This window comes from Lissotriton vulgaris, chromosome 2_1, assembly GCF_964263255.1.
Source record: "Lissotriton vulgaris chromosome 2_1, aLisVul1.2, whole genome shotgun sequence".
In the NCBI taxonomy this organism is placed as follows: domain Eukaryota; kingdom Metazoa; phylum Chordata; class Amphibia; order Caudata; family Salamandridae; genus Lissotriton; species Lissotriton vulgaris.
In genome coordinates this window covers 368,545,468-368,570,909 of record NC_141687.1, presented here as the reverse complement: position 1 = coordinate 368,570,909, position 25,442 = coordinate 368,545,468, and the positions used below count along the sequence as shown (strand labels likewise).

General features: G+C 45.4%; 1 protein-coding gene across 1 annotated transcript in view; it reads right to left on the bottom strand.

The window, feature by feature from the left end:
* Positions 1–4,599: 4,599 nt before the first annotated feature.
* The window catches only part of SLC46A1 (solute carrier family 46 member 1), a 32,368-nt gene continuing 11,525 nt past the window's right edge, over positions 4,600–25,442 (bottom strand). The window contains exons 4-5 of the mRNA XM_086955169.1: positions 12,269–12,425; positions 4,600–5,079 (exon numbers count right to left, since the gene is read on the bottom strand). Of these exons, the coding sequence (XP_086811295.1) occupies positions 5,022–5,079; positions 12,269–12,425 (215 nt within the window). The 3' untranslated portion in view covers positions 4,600–5,021. The remainder of the gene's footprint in view (positions 5,080–12,268; positions 12,426–25,442) is intronic.

Genomic DNA, 25,442 nt, shown 5'->3' with positions numbered 1-25,442 from the left:
TATGTGATTTTAAAGATTTTTGTTTGTGTTTTATTAATATGAAATGTATTACGTTCTATTTCTGCCCAATGGCTAATAGCTATATTATAGTAATATGACACTTTGTATGTGTTGTTACATATTTTGCTAACCTATTGGGGTGTGGGTTATCAGTCTGCATTTGTAATCTAGGATTCTGGGGTCTTGATCATGTACTGGTGGTTGCTTTTATGTACGGTTAGCTTTTTGTACTTGCACTTTTATTGTCTAATGATCGCACTTCAGAAATTAGTTAGGCAGTCACAGCCATTCCTGGCCGAGTGCTGTACTGCCTGACATGATTTCTTACTGATTCAAGACTTGCATCAGTCTGTCTATACTGAGCAAGCATGGACTAGGACAAAGTGTAGGTGACCGCAGCCTTATCTAACCTCACACAGGCCAGGTTTTTGGCAGACAAGGGATTCCACAGTTTAGGATGCAAGGCGCTTGTGAGAGGTATATGTAGATGCCCTCAACTTAGAACAACTCTGCTGGAAGATAAAATAAGTGAACCCGGAGAAACACCACTAACTTGTGTTACCACTTATAATGCATTATCTAATCAAGTGAGCAAAAGCATCAACAAAAACTGGTCGATACTTAACACAGGCAACTTCAAGTGGGACAAACCCCTATTTTCATACAAGAAAGGACAGAGCCTAAAAGACAGCCTGGTTAACACCAGACCCAAAATAATAACCAGCAACACAAATCCCACCATTACACAATATGGGGACTCCCCCCGGTGACAGGACACTCAAAATGTGGGGGCTGCAGCGTATGCCACCTCACAGAGAACACCAAGACCCTAAACCTTGAGTAAGGAAAAATCTGGGAACAAAGGGCTCACACCAATTGCAACAGTGCCAACGTGGTATATCTGATCAAATGTGTATGCGGAAAACCTTACATAGGCATGACAACGCGAAAAGTGAAACAACGAATAAGTGAGCACAGGAGCACAATACGTTGCAAAAAGAATATCACCAAACTCACAGAACACTTTCTGACAGCAAATCATACTCCAAATGACATGAGGTGGACAATCATTGAGCAGGTACAACCAGGCCCAAACTTGCAAAACCGGCTTTTTGAAAAGGAACAAAGATGGATTTATAGACTTTCCACAAATAAGACAGGATTAAATGATAATGTTCCATGGGCCAGTGTTCTGAAATGTGTACCTGTGGAATCTGCCCCTAAAAATATCTTGGTCATATAATTTGGAGTCGAGTTATAATGCCACTATCGATCATGAACAGGTTCATTTATCCTGGGTACACAGAAACACCCCACATGAGCTTCTACCTAGATCTGGAGGCTCAGTCTTATCTGCCCATAACCCGAGTACTCGTGACAGTCAACGAGTCGCCTCTAAATCGATTTGGTTTAAATTACTTTAGATCGTTACACGATCGCCTATGTGAAACAGACCATAACAACTCTGATTCTAACTTTCTATGATCTGGAGGCTCAGTCTTATCTGCCCATAACCCAAGTACTTGTGACAGTCAACGAGTCACCTCTAAATCGATTTGGTTTAAATTACTTTAGATCGTTACACGATCGCCTATGTGTAACAGACCATAACAACGCTCATTCTAACTTTCTATGACCAAACCGATCCTAGCTGGGACCATCACTGTCTGCCTACAATCCGCAACCCCCCCTTTTTGGCAATCAAGAGCCTCCGTAGAATAGAGATGCTCACATGTTGCTGTAGCAACCACCACGTGACCTACGGGAGCCCCCGCCCAACCCGGAAGTCCAGCTGCTACTTAATCTCACACAAGACAGAGCGGCTTCGTAGCAGGGCAGTGGAGGACAAGTATAGGTAACCGGCATTTCCACCACGAAGTAACTGTAAGTAGAAATGCTTCCCTTTACAGGAAGAGAGACTGAAAACTACCCATTTTCTCTCACCGCACAACGCGGCGGTCCCTGAAAGAATACTCGCCATTTAACGACTCTACCCATGTTTTTACAGAAATCGGTTGAGTAGTGGGGATACCACCTCCCGCCCTCCGATGATATAAGACTCCAGAATCGTAGTAAGCTGAGCACTTACAACCATTATATGTCTGTATTTGTCTATGTTATCTGTCAAGTAAGTCAGAGTGTGTCGATTGTATAGCCACAGATAAATTACGCACTTTTCATCCTGATTCGCGACCACCATAAAAGAATGGCGAGATTGTGATAACACAACACCTAATTGATATGATCAGGACGTAAGCCTACATAAAGACAAATAAACGGCAACAATCACGCTGCCGCTCAGCACGCACCTCTTGATATGTATGCGTGAATCACCCTGACAACAAGCCCACAGCGGGTCATGTCACATGGTGATAATTTCACTTAATAAATTCACAGTATTTTTTCTAATGAGAGTGGTAGTAAGCCTGAAGATGTGAAAGACACGACACTGCACTACGTAACAGGCATGTAACACAGTTCACGTCCGACTGATGTCTGTTTTATTTTTTCTTTCCCACAGGTCTTTTTCATTGTTTTGGACACACCCATTGCGGCCAGAGTCTCCTTTTACGCCATATAGCGAATTTTTGCTATTTTTGGTCACAGAGAACGAGGATAGGGTGTGCCTTTTAGGGGGCACAGACCGTCCAGTTCCCTGACTAACCGGTCCTGATGAAAACCTGGTATATCCCAATAACGGTTGAAACATGTAGACCAACACACATATAAGAGATACTCTTGGCCTTAATATACCCTCACAGTATCTCGTCCCACTATTTTAACCTTGTCCAGTTACTTGTTAATAAAATTTATTCACCCATCAAGTTAAACCAGGACAATTTTTAACATTTTTTGCACTTACATTCACAACCTGCTCCACTGTAACTCCGGTGTCGTAGCACACTCTAGTGACGTTAGGCCACTAGGGTGGACCCCGATGATGAAGCATGTCACCACTAGGTTGGTGAGTGAGGGTTTTTTTACAAAAAGATAAATTCTTTCCTTTTGTCTATCTATCACCACATTAGGAATCTCATTTTTTGACTTTCCCATGATGGTACTCCTCTATTTGTTTATCTGGTAGTTAGATCATCACAATGTCACGCAATCAGTAGATACTGGATGTTAATGTGTAGTGTATACAAGAAGTTTTTTCAAGAAATGTTAGAATATCGATGATAATAGCTCGAATACTTAATTGGGCAGGGTATGTTCTATCTAAAAATACTTTTGCCATCAAATGTGAATTTGTTTATATTAGTTTGTTGGAGTGCTGCAAAGTCACTACTTATATTTTTGTACTCACACTGCTCACAACTTTTGCTTTGAATAGCCCTTTGCACTATGTGGCAACATTTTTGGGTATTATGGGATGACTAGAATATATATGCGACTGTCATTACAAATACGTATTTTATATTACTTCCAGCCCTGAGGAAGTCGTAGGGTCACCCCCTATTACGACGAAACGCGTTGGCATAAGGGATTGGAGGATCTGTGGAAATTAAAGAAAAGAAATCAAGAACTCAACCAATTGCTTTGAGATTTACTGTTTAATGATTATATTATGATTGAAGATACGAGTGCTCTAAAAATTGTGAATTATCCTATGGCATGGACTACTTACAGGTAGCCAGGATAAATGCACTCAAGGAGCCACCCAAGAGCTGCATAGAAGGGACCCACAGTAGTCCACAGGCGAGAGACCCACAGGCATGTGCTCAATACAGTCACCCATCACAGATGCCACTGGTCCTGAAGTAGTGGGCTGTACTTGACAGAGACAGGCACAAACAGCCCTCTCTAATGACAGAAAACCACATTCAAATATCGACAAATCAATGGCACCCTATGACCTGCAGATACACATAATCATCAGTTAGAGCAGTGGTCTTCAAAATTCCTAATGCTGCGTTCCCCTCCCCCCCAGCCTTCTGTAAAAAAATGTAAAAAAAATTTCAAAAAAAAAAAAAGAACATCCTCGGGGGGCCTGCCTTAATTTTTCAGCACTTATGCTGCTAAATTGGCAATATTTAAATATGTTTAAACATATTTAAACATTGCAGTTCAGCTCTGTTACTCCTTTTCACACATATTCCCATTCAGGATATAAATGACAAAAGTCGTTAGTGATGGCCCATTACGAAGTGGCTTACTGCTGCTCATGTTTTTAACGCTCAAAACAAAGCGTGATGCTTCTCTTGGCCAGAGTCCGGTGCTCCCCTCACCCCCATCCCGAGATCACGTAAGACTCCCCCAGGTGGAGCCCACCCCCCAGTTTTAAGACCTTTGATCTAGAGGTTAGGCTCTCTAAGACCCCTGCTTTACCACAAGATCATCAAGCCGAGAGATTCTAAAGGAGCTTCTGAGCCTTTCTCACATCTACACTGCACACTCAGATATGGACGCAAGGCATAACATGGAGAACCTATTAGGCTAAAGATGGGTGCACCTATGCAGACACACCACAGTGACTGAGCCACAAACCAGAGGCCAAAGAGCCAGCAACCTCTGCGGGGCCTACAGCCAAATTCCTCCCCAAACATGCCCCAAAGTGAGTCACATTCGCGTGGAACACCATTTACCAGAGACGTGAAGTGGAGAAATGTTTTGAATGTTTATTGACACGATGCACTTGCTGACCAGAGGAGGGCTGCTCTGCACAGCAGAATCTGTTCCAAGTTCTGATCAGCCACATTCTAAGCGAATTAAAAGCAATTGCATCATTCACATTTCTTTCATGTCAATCATAAAATGAATCAAATAAAATTGCAAACACTGGAGGTCTGTGCTTCAAATCACTGAGCCAGCCATTACTGTTCTCATATGTAAAAATCACATGTTGACGTGCTCATCATTCTGAAATAAAATAATTTTCAGCAGCCCTTCATCCCTGTTATCCAAGAGATCCACTGCCTCTCCGAACCGAGACAGGAGGCGGCGATAGGCAGTATGCACCAGGTACTTCGGGGTCACCAGGGTTCCCTTCTTCTAGCTTTAGTTTGATGCTTTGACAGCCGTCAGGAATCCTCAACAAAGTTGCTGTATTGACGAGGAGTTTCACACAGCTCTACCACCCTGAGAGAGAGAAAAACATGAGGCACTTTAGTAATGGCGGAATTGGCTCTAGACCTGCTATGTGCTGCACAGGAGAGTGCCGATGGAGGGGGAGGGGAGCGCATAGAGAGATTTTTACAAAGAGAAGACACCAACAGACGGCCTACAGCCAGGCCCCAAGATTGTGGCGAGGGATGTTGCATGGATCAGTACAAAACACTGGCTGCCAGTTGCATAGAATTTTTCTCAGTGAATTCCCACATAGAGGCAAAGGCTATAGGACATAATTTAAGAGCACTTTTTATAGGAAATATATAGGACCGGCAGTGAGCACTTGTTGTGAAGAGCGAGGTGTATGACTGATGCTACCAGTAATGCATCACAGCCGAACTACTGTAACATGCCATACACTTGTCTGCCAAAAGAGACACTACAGAGCTTTAGGGAATCTAAAACGTTGTTGCCTGGCTCATGCTTGGCATATACAGCCTGATTCATGAACGGGCCGTTTTGCGAGGCCCAAATAGCGAATCATAAGGAATCGCTATTTGAGACTCGCAAAACGGTATTCATGTAGGAATCGCAATAGTAATTGCGATTCCCACTCCTTCCTTATTTGCGATTAGCTAATTGCTAATCGCAAATAAGGAATAACTCCCCATGCATTCCTATGGGCCAAAAGGCCCATAGGAATGCATTGGGAGTCATTCCTCATTTGCGATTAGCAATTAGCTAATCGCAAATGAGATTGCGAATACAAGGGTGCCAGGGGTGTCCAAAGGACACCCTGTAGCACCCCTGAATGTGATCTGTGCACATATGTTGGAAATTAACACAGGTGTTGCACACACACATGTCCAAAGGACATGTGTGTGTGTAACGTGCAACTCAGAAAAATGCATTTAAAAGCATTTTTCTGAGTTTTCGCAATTTACCGCGAGGTTTGACCTCGCGGTAAATTGCGGCCCGAAATTGCGATTTCGCAATTGTAAAATGGATGATGAATTACATTTAAGGAATCTCAAATAGAGATTCCTTAAGTGTAAATCCTCGCAAATATGCGAATTAGCAAATAGCGATTTTTGCATTTGGGATGTTGAATCCCAAATGCAAAAATCGCACTCGCAAAGGGCCAGATTCTCAGAATCTGGCCCTTTGCGAGCCGATTCGGCCTTGATGAATAAGGCTGATAGTGATTTGATCACACCACACCTCCTCTAGAGACCTCGCGTTTGGCTTAGATCAAAGAAGAGAGTAAGGCTTTGATAACACATTTGGTAGTAAATATTACAAAAGTTGTGGTAGGGTAAATAGCTGTACCACCGGCCTTGTAAATAACACGTGTTAAATAGCACTGTTTTTACTGCGTGATGCAGAATCTTTATTTAGCGCATGTATTAAATAGCTAATGTGCATTATTTAGCACAAATTGTAAATACTGAATGTGATATTTAGCTCATGCGCTAAATACCTCACCCAATGAATAGCACCTGCGTAAAATATCAGAAGGGGAAATTATCAGGCATTGGAAATTCCTGGATTCTGGAACTGAATCCCTTGAGAACAGAAACAGCAAGAGCAACACACAAGACCTTGGGACACCCCAAAAGTACACCAAGAACCTCTTGCTGTGCAGGAGTGTGCATACATTCATTTTGAGTGGACAAAGAACCTTGAAACAAGACAAACAGAATTCACTGCCATGCTCTAATATCACTCGGTCATCACTCATTAGCAACCTGCCAAACTCTTCTATCATGGACCCAGGCAGTAAAAGAAGTAGACGTTTATGGATCCTGAGCTGCAAGTCCAGGCCAAAGAGGGGGTAAAACAATGACTGTCTAATGTGCCGTCTCATGCTGCAGATGCCACCAAAAACAAACAAAAACATGCTTGCAGGAGAGAATGGTCAAAATTAATACTAAATCAACATATTTACAGGATGTTGCGAACACTAAGAACAGGTTCTAAACCTCTAAATTCAAGGTGCTTGAGTGTTGCAAAGCACAGGTACCAAAGCATGGCATGGCAACTGGTGGTAGTTCTCAATATCAGTTCACCTCAAGTTGTAGGAAGAAAAATGTATGACCATCCTCAACATGTCTGGAGAGGAAGACATTAAAGAATGTCTTCAGATCGGAGGAATTCAAGGTAACAGTCCAGAGCGTTCTAATGGAAGCACTGCAGTTGATAAAAAGTCCACTAGGATAAGAATCATTATCATTGTAAAGAGTGGCCGGCCAGTGTAATTTGTTACACATATTCAGACTGATCCATGTATATGTCATATAGGCTAACAACTCTCCAATGGCACTGCTGATATGCATTGAGATTGGACTACAACAATCATATTACACTGTAAACTTGGTGATGACAGTTTAATATGTCAGCCCAGTACCATAAGGGCAAGGCCACAGGAATTGTGCGGCTGCAGCATTTTTTGCTAATCTATAGAAGTGCCGCATTTGCCACATAATCCATCATCTGCTGCATAATGTGCAGATTTTATCAAAAAATATTTTTGTTTCTAGCATAAACTGTTAATAGCATCAAAAGTTCCTAAAAGTGAAACATCAGCACATGTTGCAGCGCAGTAGAAGGCCTTTTGCAAAGGTTGACTGGTCACCTTGCTGTTGCTTATTGCTATAATAAACTGGTACTATCTAGGTGAACTCACTGCCCAAACATTGTAAAAATGACAAAATAATCCACAAATATAATCATAAACTGTTTTGCGATACACCACATAATTTGCCTTATTTTTAACCCTGGGCGGTGAACTCCGCTCCTGGAGTTTCCCTTAGTCCACGTTACGTGGAGCTCATAGAGTTCCCAAAAACTCCGCTTCGCGCAGAGTTTTTTTACCTCGCTCGCGTTCACCAACGTCAAGTTGGCGAGCGAGGAAAATCCACCTCCCGGTGAGATTTTTCCTCGTTCGCGATCACCAACATCAAGTTGGCGAGCACGAGCGTGGAAAATAAACCTCCCGGAGAGATTTCTCAATTCAGGGTGTCAGGTTTATCATTGCGAGTGGTCGCGTATTTTCGCGACCACTTGTGTTGAGAAACTGGCCGTTCGCGTTGAGAAAGCTGCTGCTCGAGTAAAAATCTACTTGAGCGGCAGAAAAGGTAAGATTGCACTGTGCTGTTCGCAACGATTGCACAGTGCAAACAAGCATCCAGCACTGTGCAATCACAGCAAACAGCATTTTTCTACCATACTCCGCTGCTTGCGGAGCTCCGTGTAGTGCGGCAGAGGTTTTTTTTGCAATTTGCGTAGCTCCACCTAGTGCAACTCCACAAACTCCACCCAGGGTTATCTTGCTGCATAGTTTACTCAACCCTGCTGGAATATGTGGCCCTCCCCAGCTGCACCACGCTATGACTAAAGTTTCTTCTTGCCAGGATCATAACATTGTGGTTTCCTCCAGAACACCTAATTCACCAGATGAATATATTCCGATCCACATCACACAGCATGTTCACGAGTGCGTCCGTGACAACGGAAAAGCCTGATAAAGCAGAACTCTCCTTGTGCTCGTCTCGTCGGAAGAGTGAATCCGCACTCGCCCGTCTGACAACTCATCTTGCAAAGATACCCTTTATTACCTGTTTTACCACACGCACTCCAGGTTGGAATTATCACCGGATCATCGATACCATCCTCACGCCCCCTATGCCCTGAAGAGTCACAGGCATTGACCTGTTGACGAAATACATGTCGGCTGGCGTTGTTGTTTTTTCTAAAGAACATCTGCATATAAAAAAACCTTCAAAGAGAACTACCGGTGTCGGCATCATTCACTACTAATTGCTGTATTAACTGTTGATATTTATTTGTGTGCCCAGGTTTCTGTTTGATCATATCTATCATGTCAAACAAATGACTGGTTGGTTATTGGTGGCGACCAACTGCCAGTTTGAGCACCTGAATGGTCTTTAACGGAGGAACTCCCAGTGAAGAAGATCCATAATAGGCAATTTCTGAGGGAAGCATCCCGCCAAACAGGGCCTGGATACAGTTGGTCCTCCAAATTAAATCACTCACTTAGGGAAGGCAATGGCCGAACCAAATCAGACACACCAGGGAGGTACACTTTTAATCGACCAGGACACTTCTCCATTATAGACTACATCCTGATAGAAATCGGGATTTGGCACAGGGTGGTAGATTTTGCTGTTTTGGCACGACATGACCAGGATCATAATACCCTGGTCGTGGAGGTGGAATTACCAGTCACCTGAGGCCTTTTACCTAAGGTTGGAAGAAGAGGGGAATAGTACAGGTAAAGATATCACCTCACCGCAGGACATCTGCCTAGCGATCCCTCAGATAACTCTTATAGAAATAGCCAGTGCCGTAAGCAAATTGCCCCTTCCAAAGCTCCTGGACATGATAAGATCCCAGGACACCTCTTCCGCACTGAGCCAACAATCTGGGGCCCCTATTTGTAGATCCTGTTTAATGCCATACTACAGGGAATGACAATCCCAGCAACATGGGCTGGCACAGAAATTCTGCATGTTCATAAAAAGGGTTCTCCACTTCTTCCCTCCAACTACAGACCCATAAGCTTAATTGGCGCTAGCCAGAAAATCTTTGCCCGGATAATGTTGTCTCGTCTCCAGCCCTGGACGGACAAATTTAATATATTAAGCCCATTCCAAGCTGGCTTTAGGAGTAATACGTCCACCATAGACCAAATATTTAGGCTCCTACTCTTGAACTGGAAAACAGTGACTATAGAGAGTGGCAGCCTCCATCTGATCTTCGTGGATTTAAAATCCGCGTTCAATCTGGTACCTAGAGGTAAACTGTGGGCTGTCCTAGGGAGACTTTGCTATATGCTCAGGCATTTGCACAAAGGCAATTATGCCCAAATCAGGTTCGTGAAACAGGTGAACTTACCACTCCAATAGCTATAGATAGAGGGGTAAGACAGGGTTGAGTGCTTGCGCCCACCCTTTTTTGCCTATTCATAAATGCACTTGTAGATACATTGAATGCACCCAAGATGATAGCAAACAACAAAGTAACGGCAATGATGTTTGCTGATGACACTCTATTGCTCTCAAAGTCACCGATGGGTATTCAGAGGATCCTTAACAACTTCAAGGCCTTTTGTGATAGTAGGGGTCTCGAAATCAACTGTCAAAAGACCAAATACATAGTCTTTAATCCAACCAGCTCTACTCGCCCCAATCCCAGCCTGAATGGCGTTCCATTGGAGAGGGTGTCTATATTTAAGTACCTTGGGGTCACAGTAACTGAAAAAATTGACTTTGGGGCTCAAATCAACGTAACAAGCCTGAAGCTACCACAGAACATTGGAGGGTTGATTAAGTTATTTAGGAATTCTTTCCATAAACCACTCTGACCACTCCTGGAAATCTATAAAGCGCAAACTAGGGGTGCTGCAATGTACGGTGCTGAACTTTGGGGGTATAGTTCTCTGAGAACCAACACCAAGTCTGAGAACAGATTTGTTAGGCAGTTATGTGGCCTCCCCCCCCAGTTCACCGCTTCGTCTGGATTTGGGGTTGAGGCCAATTGCCGACGAAATTGCTCTTGGACCCTTAACCTTTTGGCGTTGCCAATAGGTTACCCCGGAACTGTCTGTATACAGGGACGAGTTAAAGGAGATCCTGGGCCTGCACGGTGCTGGGAAACTACTGTGGCTAGCATATGTTAAGGACTCATTTCTGGACATGGGCAGAGGAAGTCTATGGTATAACGCTTAGGAAGGTACTGGCTTGAAGTTATAGGAAGGGTAAACTCGATCGTTTACCGGGGAGTTCAGCAACAGGCTCATTAACAGTTGTGTTTTTGAGTATAAAAGACCAGTACATCTTAGATGCTGCCCTGGATGAGATTCAACCCAAGCTGGCGAGGAGACTGTACAACCAATTTAAGATTCGGGTGCTCCCGCTACAAGTTTTTTCCAATAAATGGGCAGGTACATTCTCCCTAGGCTGTCCGGTCTGCAACGAGTCAGAGCTACATGTATTGTTTTCTGCCCTTGCTCCAGTAATTCCAGGCGTCGTTGGTTGATCCAATTATGTAGAAATCTGGGGACCAATCATGGAGTAGGGGAGTTTAGGTTGCTGAAATACAATACTCTATCCCCAATTGTATTTGTGGTGTCACGCTTCCTACTCTCTATGTGGTGTGTGCGCATGTTGCTGTTGAAAAACAATGTACAGGACTAAGTTGACGCAACTTTTAAAAATCTTTTTAGTTTCAGGCATGTTTCCTTGTAACCAATTAATTTTTATGTGATTTTAAAGATTTTTTTTCGTGTTTTATTAATATGAAATGTATTACGTTCTATTTCTGCCCAATGGCTAATAGCTATATTATAGTAATATGACATTTTGTATGTGTTGTTACATATTTTGCTAACCTATTGGGGTGTTGGTTATCAGTCTGCATTTGTAATCTAGAATTCTGGGGTCTTGGTCATGTACTGGTGGTTGCTTTTATGTACGGTTAGCTTTTTGTACTTGCACTTTTATTGTCTAATGATCGCACTTCAGAAATTAGTAAGGCAGTCACAGCCATTCCTGGCCGAGTGCTGTACTGCCTGACATGATTTTTTACTGATCCACCAATTCAAGACTTGCATCAGTCTGCCTATACTGAGCAAGCATGGACTAGGACAAAGTGTAGGTGATCGCAGGCCTTATCTAACCTCACACAGGCCAGGTTTTTCGCAGACAAGGGATTCCACAGTTTAGGATGCAAGGCGCTTGTGAGAGGTATACGTAGATGCCCTCAACTTAGAACAACTTTGGTTCAAATATATTTGGGCGCAGGGGAAGTCAGGAATGCAAATGGAATGCAAGCTCAGCCATTCCTGGTGTGCATGATGGAAATGTGATCACATCCCCAGAATTAAAGAACTAGGGGCAACTTACGTTACCAGTATCTGGTCGATTAGTGTAGCTCAAACGCACTATAAAGACAATTATAGTAGATGAGGTGGAATCAACGGCAACACCTTTTTAATATTAAATACTGGCAGAATAGTTTGCACAAGTACAATTGGAAAAATGTCCTCCATACTTGACCATATACACATCATCAGCAGCTCAGGAGACTCAATTTTTATGTATATGTAGATATAGTGTTACCCTGTATGTATAGAGCCTTCAAATCCGAATGAGAAAGAGAGAGAAGACAGAGCGAGAGAAAGAGAGCGTGTACATACCCAATGATTGCAGCTGGGATGAGAAGCACCATCCCTCCGAAGAGAAAGGGGAACCCTCTCATAAAGCTCAAGGTTGCGGGATAGAGGGCGTTGAAAAGGCCTGTAGCCACCAGAGAGGAGAGACCTTCTATGCAGGCCACAGAGGCAAAGAGAGATCCTTTGGAGAAAAAGAGGACACACAGTGCATTACATTCTAGCTGCATACTTGGTGACAAGCAGACTAGATGAAAGACATTACTTGCCTGCTATTGCTCACATCTAATCCTTGAGCAGGAACTGATTTGTGCCATAGTGATGGGGACGCTCGCAATAAACGTAAAACGATGCTGCAGCATAATTCTGCCACTGTAGTTTCACAGTAGTTCTCAAGAACATTAATCCCCACTCAGTCCCCAAATGATCAAGATTAATCAGTTAACCACAGAATTTCTTGAATGTGACTCAAGGTAGAGATGTACAAAAGACTTATTTGTTTGCTCCATCTTTCTTTCTACATTTATCCACCTATCTTTTTTCTGAATTCTCCCTCATTCATTTCGCCATTCTGTTCAACCATGATCAATCTTGCCCTTTTTAGTTCCATCATCTCTCCATCCTTCCCTCTACCTATCCAACTTAATCTCTTTGGATCACCGTATCCATTCATCATTCTCCATCCTGTTCTCCATCTGTCTATGCTGTTACCTCCTTTCCGACCATCATTCTCTCCCTCAAGTCACCCATCTCTGGAGTCATCCATTCAATCTAATCTCTACAAATTAATTTATCTATCTATCCATCAGTCCTTCTTTCAATCCATCCACTGATCCGTCATCCTTCTCTCCATCCCCTTCTCCCTCCATTTTGTTCTCTTTAGTACTACTTAACTCTGCAACCACATCCCATAGCTCCATCATTCTATCCAGTTGCAGCAACATTTAAGAGCATCACCAATTAAGTCAAATAAACAATAAACATATTTAAATGTTTAATGTCACATGGCACTCCTCCCTACTCAAGGTGCTGAAGTGGAGGGTGCGGGGGTGATGATCACACCAAATTGCTCCTGTTTAAGGGCTTCATGATTTCATGTGCACATACTGGCACCCACCAGACGTCCAAAGCAACAGAAGCTGGTGCATATGTCATCAGGTTATCTAAGCAGATGGAGCTCCCAAGGTGTCAGAGACCACACATGGGGATTTGCACAGGATACCCAAGAAGTCAAGCTGAACTAATAGAAAAAGACCTCCCCATTCTCCCATCTGTACAACTCAAAATCATAAAACCAATTTCGACAAACTACCTCCATCTACACACTCAGTGGTAAAAAGAAGATGATCCAATTGAAAGTAAGCAATTTTCTATAACTTTGAACCAAAGCTCATTTACAACATTTTTCCACCTTTTCCTATGGTATATGACCAGGGACTTCGTGGAGCCCAAACACGAAAAGGCGGTCGGAGGAATGCTATAAATAGTTTAACTACTGGTGATAGCTAGGGGTAGCAGTCAAACTCCTCATTTTTTGTCTACCATGCCACCTCAGATTAGACTTGGCCATATGCAAAATCAGCCTAGGTCATGCACCAAATGGACAGTGCAGCTCTAATTGCCAAGCATTGTCCTCTTGGAACTGGAACACAAGCAACCCAATACCGTTTCCAGCCTAGTTGGGCTACTCCCGTTGGGATGAGCGTGACTCTCGTGACACAGGGCATACTTGACCCAAGAGTAGGCATAACCTCAGCCACTTAGGGCAATACATTGAAGATACAAACGTTGATAGAAGGATTGATAGCAAATAGTTTAACTGTTGGCAATCGCTTGGCTCGCATTTTAACCAATCTCTTTTTTTGCCCACCATACCACCTTAGATTAGATCTAGCCATATGCAAATCATTCTTGGTCCTGCTCCAATAGGAACTAACAGACAAACATGCAAGGCCCAACTACTTGCACAAGATTTTCTAAAATTGATTGGGTAGCCATTTCAAGTAAAATAAATATGAAATGATCTATGATGCCAGAGACTTCACCCTCTTAATGTTCATTTTTTGGGATCTCTGCAGGAGAGGATTGATTCTGAAACACAGCACATGATTGCAGAGTACAATACGGTTGAATCTTGCTAGCTCTACAGGCAAAATTGATCACAACAAAGGAGAACTTCAGCAATAGATATGAGAAGAGCATTTATTAATAGTTTTAAAAAAGAGCCATTGCTTTTCAGATATTAAGCTGCCATGGAGAGAGAATGCCTACCGGGGAAAACACTTTTTAATGTCATTCAAGATGTTTTTAATGTCAGGAACCATTAAAACACACGCTTGTCAAAACTCTGAGAGACATGATCACCACCGCATATACCTTTATCAAGGAGAACTGCAATTACAATCTGGTGACACGAATCAGGTAGAACATCCTTTTCTCCAAGTACTTTATCTGGTTGATTCCTTTCTGCCAAGCAACGATGCAGAACCTCTTCCACTTACAAGAATACAAAGCCCGGGTGGGCTGACATTTCAAATCTCTCAATATTTCCTTGCAGTCTTGTGGCAGTTTCAGATATCCATAAAGCTCAAGGACAGTAGGCTGTGGTGGAAGACCTTATTTGGCGACTATAAAGGTGATCCAGCACGCAAAGCAATCTCATGGATGTTCTCTCAGACACCTGCAGGAGTTCAAGAAACCCTACTGTCAGCCATTCTAGACCAATTAAGATCATTTTAGTCTTAGATTTCTTCAGCTTGACAAGCATCCTTCTTGTTATGAAACTGGAGGAAAGACTTAAGTAACTATTTAAAAACTGATCAAGGGGCATTACCCTTCACCACCAATGTTAGAAACCTAGATGTACAATCTAGGTATTTTTGGTGGTCTTCATTTGGAAACAAGTCTTTTTGAGGGAAGACTCACATCTGAAACATTTTACACAGAACTTCGTTGTTCTCTTGGAAGATTTTGCTCAAAACTTGAGCTTCTTCATTATGAAAACTTGAAGTGCAGATCACGGTTACAGTATGCTTACAAGATATAAGCCAGAGCAACATGGTGTGTGCTTCAGTTAACAGTATTATCGACCAAGTACTCACTTGCTTTCTCAGCTAGTACAATAGCTATTGTATCTTGCATTTGCACTGTGGTCATGCCTAGGCTCCAAAAGATTGATGCAAGGCATGTCAACTCCCCATCTCACAAAGTTAAGACTTCTTTACTATTGTCAGAGTGGACAGTCCCTGATAAAACCATTAACAGGGATGGTACAAACTGCGAGAGCGGAACCTTGCTTGGCCAAAGAAAGCATGTACAAGAAAACCTCTGAAAGAGGGGCAGAAAGGGGATCCACAGCCTTTTCTGTGCACCATGCCACAAACGTGTTCCATTTAGTGGCATATACCGTTTTAGTAGAGCGATGCCTAGCTGCCAAGATGACATTACAAACTTCGGGTGAAGGTCAAAAGCTGTCAACTGTCGCCGTTCAATCTCCACATAAGGAGGTGGAGGCTGGACAAGTTCAGGTAAAGAACCGTCTCCTGCTGATTTGACAGAAGATTCTCCCGAAAGTGCAGTCTGATCAGAGGATTGATGGCCATGCTCAGGAGCTCGAGGTTCCAGACTGTGTGTGCCCAGTCCGGAGCCACACAACTGGATTGGGCCCAGTCGAGATTTATCTCCTTCAGCACTCGGGCCAGAAGTAGTAGAGACCGAAAGGGGTACAGGATGCCGCACCTCCACTCGTGACGAAATGCGTTGCAGAGCGAATGCCGCCTTGGAAACTACAATGCGCAGAACAGCTGAAATTGCAAGTTTTCTTCGGTAGTGAACAAATCTAAACCAGGCTCTCCCAAGAGCCTTTGTACCATCTCCGAGTGAAGACACCATTTGTGGTCCACCAGGCACTGACAGCTGAGTTTGTCCGCCCTGGTGTTCAGAGAACCTGCCTAGTGTTGAACCACCAGGGTCATGCCCTGATGTTCCAGCCATGTCCAGAGGCTCTTTGCCTCTGGACACAGGGTCCGTGACCCCACCCCGCCCCGTTTATTGCTGTTCCACATGGCAGTGGTGTTGTCGGTTAACACCTGTACCACTTTCCCTTTGAGGGTGGGAAAGAATGCTTTCAGTGCCAGGCGGTTCACCCAACGCTCCAACAGGTTGTTATGAATCCTCTGATCTCCGCCTCTCCCAGATGGCCGCACTATAACAGAAGTGATGCATCTGGAAAGGGAGAGGCCTAGGACCCAAGCTTGGTTCGTTAGCCACCACTGCAATGGCTGTGCAGTACTCTCTGAGATCTGGACATAGTCGGAAAGATTCCGTTGGTGCTGCGCCCACTGGAACTTCAGATCCCACTGCAGAGCCTGCATATGCCATCTGGCATGATCCACGAGCAGGATGCAGGAGGCCATGAAGCCCAGTAGTCTCAGGGTCATGGTCCATGAAATCCGGGATAGAGACTGAAACATCGGTATCATTGCCCGAATATCCCAGACTCGCTGCTCGGAGGATAGGCCCGAAACTGCCCTGTGTCCAAAACAGTCCAGATGAAAGGGAGTGTCTGAGAGGGAGTTAGGGGTGACTTTGGCACTTTGATAGTGAACCCCAGGGAGTGCAGGAGGTCCGCCTTACTCTAGAGGTCGGAGACGACAGCCTGGGGCGAGGCAGTCTTCCACAGCCAGTCGTTGAGATGGGGGACGACTGGAACCCCTGATCTGCGCACATGAGCTGCGACCACTGCCATCACTTTCGTGAACACACGAGGGGCACTGCTGAGGCTGAAGGGGAGCACAGTGAACGGAAAATGCTCGAGGCCTACCGTGAAACGTAGATAGCGTCTGTGGGCTGGCAGGACTGAAATAGGCATCCTGCAAGTCCAACGACACCATCCAGTCTCCAGGGTCAAGGACAGATAGAACCTGAGCCAACATGAGCATTTAGTTGAGGGCCCTGAGGTCTCAGATAGGACGCAGGCCTTTGTCCTTGTCGGGCAGCAGAAAGTAGAGGGAATAGGAGCCATGACCTACTTATGGCACATGGACCATTTCAATAGCTCCCTTGACCAACAGAGGGGAAACTTCCTGGTGGAGAAGCGCCAAGCGGTCAAAAGACGGTGGCATGGAGGGAGGGGCAGTCTCTATGAGGGAAGGAGCCCCTTTAGACTATTATCAAAACCCACCTGTCCGATGTGATGGATTGCCAGTGGGGGAGGTGATGGCGAATCCTGCCACAAACTGGCAAACGATGGTCTCGAAGGATCGGACTCGGAGGGTTAGAAGGCTGCTGCAGGGGGTTGGGGAGGGAGAGTGTACTGGCCCGCCCGCTGGCTCCCAGACCCATGAGGTTCCTAGGTCCCAGGTCTGTGGCCATGCAGAGGCTGGGCAGCTTGCACAGACAGGTGGCTAGACTGGGCCAAATTTGGCGGGGTGCCCCTTCAGTAGCCTTGAAAGGGGTGAAAAACAGACTGGGGTGGACAGGAAGACACAGCAAGGCCCAAGGATCTGGCCGTAGCACAAGAATCCTGAAAGCGCTCCTGCACAGAGTCTGCCTTGTCACTAAAAAGGCGACTGGAGAGAGACGGTGCTTCTTTGCCTTCCTCTTATGCTTTGACTTACCCGAGGACTTCAAAGACTTGAAACGGGATGAGGTGTGGGCACTCCGTGAGCAGCCTCGAGACCTTCCTCTCGAACAAGACCGGGAGCAACATTAATCTGACCGCCGGGCCTCCAAGAGCTTGGGACGATGGGACATGCCTTACACATCAGGAGTTGAAGATTCGAAAGAGAAGTCGACATGCCTTACACATCAGGAGTTGAAGATTCGAAAGAGAAGTCGATAAAACATCAAAAAAGTTTCGTCAAAAAGTGACTAAAGGGTTATCTCCCGCCGGATATGCACTAGACTGGCGTGCAAAAATAAAGAACTTACCTCAGCACTCAGGGGTGACGTCTAAGTAGGTACCGTCATCCGGGTGACCATGACGACAGACACGGAGTCGACCAAAGCCACCCACCGTCATTCGGGGGCACTGCTAAGAAAACAATTCTCCGGATCCAGTCTGACGCCCCGGGGTTAATTCTAAGGTAAGGAATCTATAACTAAATGTCTCTGTCAGATACCAGTTGAACAAGCTAACACTTGATCAGGTGAAGAAGAATCTAATGTATATAATATTAATAATAATAATTTGTATTTATAAAGCGCAAATATATCACTCCTCACACATTTCAAGGCACAGAGGACCGTCAGGAAGATTAAGTCAGCTATTGCCCAGAGTGACATAATGCTGAGTCGAGCTGCCACCGGTGCCCGGAATCAAATCGCGGGTCCCATGCTCCAGAGTCAGTCGGTCTAGCTGCTGCACCACACCTCACCCGCGCTTCGCTGACAAAAAAAACATTTGGGGGGATAAGATCACACAGGGACAGGGACACTCAGTAGAGTAGCTGTGCGCTTTATAAAACACTGGTTAACATAACATAACAGGCCACTCACTTACTTGTGGGACACAGCACGTCTCGGCACCCTAGTTTTGATTTACGGTATCTTATTGGTCTGTCTTGAGTGGGAGATTTATGGAAAAATAGTGATGTGCTCCACTACTCTGAACTACAGAACGCCTACTAATTGGTGCCCACAGAGGCCTATAGATGTCTGCAAGCCCGTCATGCCCTGTATAGCGTGATCCCAAGGGGAGAGGACCTTCCGGAGTCTTCCCCTCTCAAGGACAGACTACTGAGAGGACTACTTACCCAAAAGACAGACCCTCCAGCTTATCGCGATTTCGCGATTTGCAAAAAAATCGCGAAATTTGCATCTTTGTGCAAATGCCGCGATTTTTGGCAAACCGGCCGCGAAATCCGCCGTTTCCATTGGACGCCCACAGGAGCCAATCCCAATCTTGTGTTTCTTGCTTATTGCCGCCTGCGCTCTTCCATTCTTTCCATTCTTCCACCCCTTCCCAGGTTCCAGCAGCCAGGATCCAGGATTTCGCGCCCGAGGAGAAGAGGAAGAAGAGACGAGGAGACGAGAGACACCACCACGACGGAGACAGACGGACCGACCACGCCACGGACGACGACCACGGACGACGACGGGAGACCCAAGCCAGCAGCAGAGCCAGGAGAGTCAGGTAAGCTAGTAGGCTAGGTACCTTCGGACCTGCGGATCTGTTGTGGGGGCCCGCCGCACATGGGGCACGCGGCGGGCCCCCGGGGGCCATACTTCTTTTCTTGGCCTTGTTGTGGGGGCCCGCCGCACATGGGGCACCCGGCGGGCCCCCGGGCGGGCCAAATGCATTTAATGTATGTGTTGTGGGGGCCCGCCGCACAAGGGGCACGCGGCGGGCCCCCGGGGGCCATACTTCTTTTTTTGGCCTTGTTGTGGGGGCCCGCCGCACATGGGGCACGCGGCGGGCCCCCGGGCGGGCCAAATGCTTTAATGTATGTGTTGTGGGGGCCCGCCGCACAAGGGGCACGCGGCGGGCCCCCGGGGGCCATACTTCTTTTCTTGGCCTTGTTGTGGGGGCCCGCCGCACATGGGGCACGCGGCGGGCCCCCGGGCGGGCCAAATGCATTTATAATGTATGTGTTGTGGGGGCCCGCCGCACAAGGGGCACGCGGCGGGCCCCCGGGGGCATACTTCTTTTCTTGGCCTTGTTGTGGGGGCCGCCGCACATGGGGCACGCGGCGGGCCCCCGGGCGGGCCAAATCCATTTATAATGTATGTGTTGTGGGGGCCCGCCGCACAAGGGGCACGCGGCGGGCCCCCGGGGGCCATACTTCTTTTCTTGGCCTTGTTGTGGGGGCCCGCCGCACATGGGGCACGCGGCGGGCCCCCGGGCGGGCCAAATGTATTTTATGTATCTGTGTTGTGGGGGCCCGCCGCACAAGGGGCACGCGGCGGGCCCCCGGGCGGGCCAAATGCATTTAATGTATGTGTTGTGGGGGCCCGCCGCACAAGGGGCACGCGGCGGGCCCCCGGGGGCCATACTTTGGTTCTGGGGAATTGTTGTGTTCTCTGCACTGTACTGAATTTTTGTCCTGAATCTTGACCCTTTGGCATTAATTTTTACTTGCCATTGGGCCAGGTGCCGCTGCGCACTGGTAAGTTTGGGGTTGTGGGCAACTGGTGATTTTCCTAACTCTTTACTTGGTTTCTTTTGCAGAGCATCACTGGGAAGGATCTGCTGTTGAAAGAGCCCGAATTGGGTCAGCTGCCGCAGCGCACTGGTAAGTTTGGGGTTGTGGGCACCTCAGGAGAATTTCTTATTTGTTTATTTTGGTTTGGGGCAATTGCTGTTTTCTCTGTCTGTTTGCTCAACACCGTTCGGGGACTGGCAGTTACCATTGCAGTTATGGCCCATCACGTTTGTCACTTTACTTGTGCTCCAGGGTTGCATGCATTTCTTATCGTTGAGCACCGGCGCTTTCTGAACTTTCCTTTCAACAATTGCCTTTCCCCCCTTTGAGGTGCCTTTAGTAATACCAACTATCTTTGTGGGTGACTTAACGGACTGCGCCACAACCGGGAGATCTTCTGTTTTACAAGGGAGCCACAAGCCACCACAAGAAAAGCAGAATGGATAAGTTTGTGCAGCTTGCAAAGGGTGTGAAGCACAGATCACATCTGCCCACCCAGATAACCGCAGCAGACCGGGCCAGAGACTACAGCAATGTGATGCACGCTGATGGTGGGGTACTGTTTTGCAGTGTGTGCAATGTGGCGGTGGACCACATCCGGAAACACACTGTGGATATGCATGTGCGATCCCAAAAACATTTGAAGCGCTGTTCAGATGATCCTGACCTTCAATCTTCGCCGAAACGTGCACAGCAGATGACAGTGAACTCGCTATTCACCAAGAGTACAGCTGCCGGTGTCGCAAACCACGAAATGATAACTGAGTGGGTTAACGTCTGCACCGCGTTGAACATTCCGCTCAGCAAAACCGACCACCCTGTGTTGCGCAAGTTCCTGCACGAGCGAGTACGGAATGGTGGAGCGATACCTGGGAGTCATCAGCTGCAAGAACGGTATCTCCCAGAGAGATATACAAGTGCCAAGAACGAGCTGAAAGAGCTCTTGAAAGATCAGAAGATCAGCGTTATCTTTGACGAAACACCAGATGTCGAAGGGCGGTGTGTTTTGAATGTTCTAGTTGCAGCTGTCTCTCCGCAGGGTGCTCGTCAGATCCATACCTACCTGGTGGACACAGTCTTCCTATCCCAGTGCAACCATGGGACTGTAGCGCAAGCGGTTGTAAAGGTGCTCACAGAGTACAGCATAGACTTCCAGAACGTTGTTTCCTTCAACACTGACAACGCGGCATACATGCTCAAGGCATTCAACACAGTGTTGAGGAATCTGTACCCAAACTCCATCCACATCACCTGCTTGGCACACATAATGAATCTTGTTGGAGAGTCATTTAGGAAGCCTTTTGTGGAGCTAAATGCTTTCCTGCTGTACTTCTCCCGCATCTTTTACATGGCCGGCAGCAGAAAGAGAAGGTACTTGCACCATCTTGCAGAGAACCATGGGATGAAGGCACGGGTGGCACCTGATCCTTGCAGTACCCGCTGGAATTCCTGGTTTGCCGCTGTCCAGTACCACTGCAAGCACTTTGAGGCCTATGCTGGGTTTGTGGAGTCAGAGATGCAACTCAGCAACTCTCCCCCAGACTCCCTTGAAAACCTACAGAAGATTTTTAACACCGACCAAAGGGAGTGCATAAAAGTCCAATTGGACATTGTGGCAGAAAAATGCCAAAGCATTTTGAACCTGATGGAGTTATTCCAGAGCCAGACACCAGTGACCATGAAGGTATACGATTATTTAGAGGACCTCCACATGAACCTAACCAACAATTCAGTCCTCACTGTGGAGTCACTAGAGCCATTTCTACGGACCACTGCAGGGGCAAAATTAAGTCTGGCACAGAAAAAAAAAAATAACAGCCCAGCTTAATGAAGCTTTTGAACATTCATTAGAAAAGGTGGCCAAATACATGGGGGAGGCCCAGCCAGGCATACAATTCTTAAAACAAGTGCGCATTTTTAACCCTGCGCTGCTCTGCATCCTGCCTAATGACAAGACTGCCTATTCACCCATCCCTGGTTTCAGCGAAGTTCCCGATCAGGAGCTTCGCCTGTACTTTGAAAATGTAGGGCCAGAAGCAGTGCAGGCGTCTGTTTCTGGACTTATTGACACCGACCTCTTTTGGCGTGGGCTGGCTGACCGCATTCCAGCTCTTTCCCAACTTGCAGCTGTGTACAAAGACTGTGTAAAAAGCTCTGCAGATGCTGAAAGGAGCAACAGCATATACAAAATTATTCTCTCTTCCAGACGACGGTCCCTTTCAGAACAATCGATCCGGGCATTATTGTTTTTACATTATAACCAGCAACACAATACTGGTCTAGACTTGGAGTGCTCTGAAGAACTGAACGTACATGGCCAAGATTAACATGCCTTTTACCTAAAACAAATGGGTTGAATTGTAAATAAACAAAATGTACATAGCTCCATGTTGTCAAATAACTCAAACAGTAAGATATCTGTGTTTGGTGTTGCAAAAAACCCAAAATAAAATGCCGCTAAATGCCGCTAAATTTCCATTTTTGTGCCGCTAAATTTTCATTTTTGTGCCGCTAAATTTGCCAATCCATGCCGCTATATCCTGGGGGGTCTGAAAAGAGCTATCTCCCTCTTATACCAGAAACTGTTAAATAGCTCCCCCGACAGTCTGATCCGACTGAGGGAGGCCTGAGAAAGGGTCCTGGGTGATGTGGAAGAGGACGACTGCGCCAACGCCTTGGCTTTCCAATGTGAAGTGGCCATACCCTCGTGCTTCAGTCTCAGACAACTTAAGATCCTACATAGGAGTTACTACGCAACCACAACACTAGCGAAAATGGGCAAATAGGACTTGGTGCTCTGTCCCAAAAGTGTGGACAAGAAGGTACGTTTAATCATATGATTTGGGGTATCCTAGTGCTCCAGAGGTATTGGGCGCCAGTGGTTGCATTCCTTGCGAGTGTGTGTGGAGGTATATTAGAGCCATCAGCAAAACGTATCTCTTAAACATTTGGGGCAAAACCGATCTCATCCACATGAACTGCCTTTGGGCTACACTGGGAATGATGGCCAAAGGAAATATAACCACGCTATGGGGAGTTGACACTGCAACACAGTGTAAGGGACTGGAAGAGAGATATGGATTGGTGTATGCAAGAGGAGAAGGCAGTCTTCGAAAGTTGAGGGTGTCCACACATTTTGACCATGGTATGGGGGTATGGAATGTATATTGGAAAAACCTGTGTACTCTAATGATAAGTGCAGGTCGAAATGCTTGGGACTGGGAAGGGTTGGATCTATTTGCATGTCTAAGAGTTGCTGGGGGTGGATGGGGTGTAAATACCTGGATATGTACTGCAATGTGCCAACATATTTTTTACCCTGATGCTTGTGTCTTATGTCACCTGGTATCTTTTGGTTTGAATGTACATTTAAAAAATAATAATTTTTTGTAAAAACACATTGAAATAGTATTGAGTAATTGAGTCTGAGACATCAACCACATGCTTGACCTAAGAAAGTGCATTGGCCTGGACATGTGGGTAAATGGGTATGCTGAACTGCTATGTTATTTCTCATTCAAATGAGAAATAGAGAGGCTCTAATTGCCTGGTCTTTGTTTTCTAGAAAGGCATCTCTAACCAGCTAAATAGCTATGATAAAATATATATACATGGGTGTTCTTTCTTTAACCATAGTTATCTGAATGGTTCCAAGATGTATGATGTGTGTACAGTGCTCGAGTTGGCAGTGATTTGCCAACTAGATCAGGTCTTCGGGTCCCCATATGGCGGTGGTCCCTGCGCTTTATAAATGAGGTTATTATTATAATTATATGGTTGTGTTTTTCGCATGAGTGTGCAAGGGCCTGTCTAACAAGTTCTGTTTCAGCAAGGAAAATTATACCTGCACTGTAAAAGGTATTGTGTACGGAGTATTGAAGGGGACATGTTGTTTGAAGTCCAATCGTATTAGATTATGACATATTAGAAATCTGCTGAGGTCTCACTACTGAGCCAGATATCAACGATATGACCAGTCAGATATCCGAATGGTTATTAATGTAGGTTTGAGAAAAAGATTTTCTTTTACTATTCATTTCAGCGTGTCAAATGGTTTTATACAATATCTTACTCACACTGCAGGGATATGAAAATGGATGCAAGATCCGAAACTGTCAAAGTGGCAATACAGAAATACACTTGTAACATAAGATACTGCTGCTTCTCCGGCCAAGAATCTGTTACCCAACCTTAGTCATTATAGGTGGCATTTATTCGTACATGCAAACATTAATGAACATATAAGGGCTAAGATTAGGAACGCACATTAGAAGAATTAGATTTTCCTTTTACCATACATTGGCAGAGTGGAGAAAGCAACATTTATAATCAGCTAAATATATTGTGAGTCTCCCACCTGCATGGGCATACTGGCATGGTTGCTGGATGTGTGGTTTATGAGGATCAAAGTGAGATCAATCTTCCTGTAGTCTGCCATTACGACAATTTTCCAAAATGAAATCAGGCTAACAAAAATGCCACAACATGGGAAACGAGTATGTTGTTTTATTTTAAATAAAATAAGGAGAACGCTACTCAGGTAAGAATAGAAAGAGGGTGGTAAGAGAGTATTGGGGTAGAGTAGAGGGGTACAGTGGAACAATTGTAGGGCTTAAAGAAAAAACAAAGTTGAGAAAAAAAGAAAAGGAGCAGTACAAGGTGCTTTATTGGAAGGGGATGCATGCAAGCCAAGATGGAGGCGGAAAGGGTTCGGCTGGAACTCCCTTAAAAGGAAAAAGAAGCAACGGGTTCTTTTGAGGAGGGGGGCTAAGGGAGGGCCCCTTTTAGAAAAACTATATGGAAGATACAAGAGAAGTATTGCATTTTTCTTCACCAGGTTGTTTTTGTTAATCTGATAAAAGCCAAAGCTGAAGAAACAATTGTCAAAAAGGGGTTCGCTGTAAATAATTTTCGGAACCACTTTCTTCCAAATCTACATCAAAACAGTTTTCACAGGGCAGCCTCCCAAGCCAACGCTTTGTACTATGGGATATATAAAAAGGTTAATTGACAAACTACAGTTTAATTTTACACTGTTCAAGAAAAGGCAAACATTC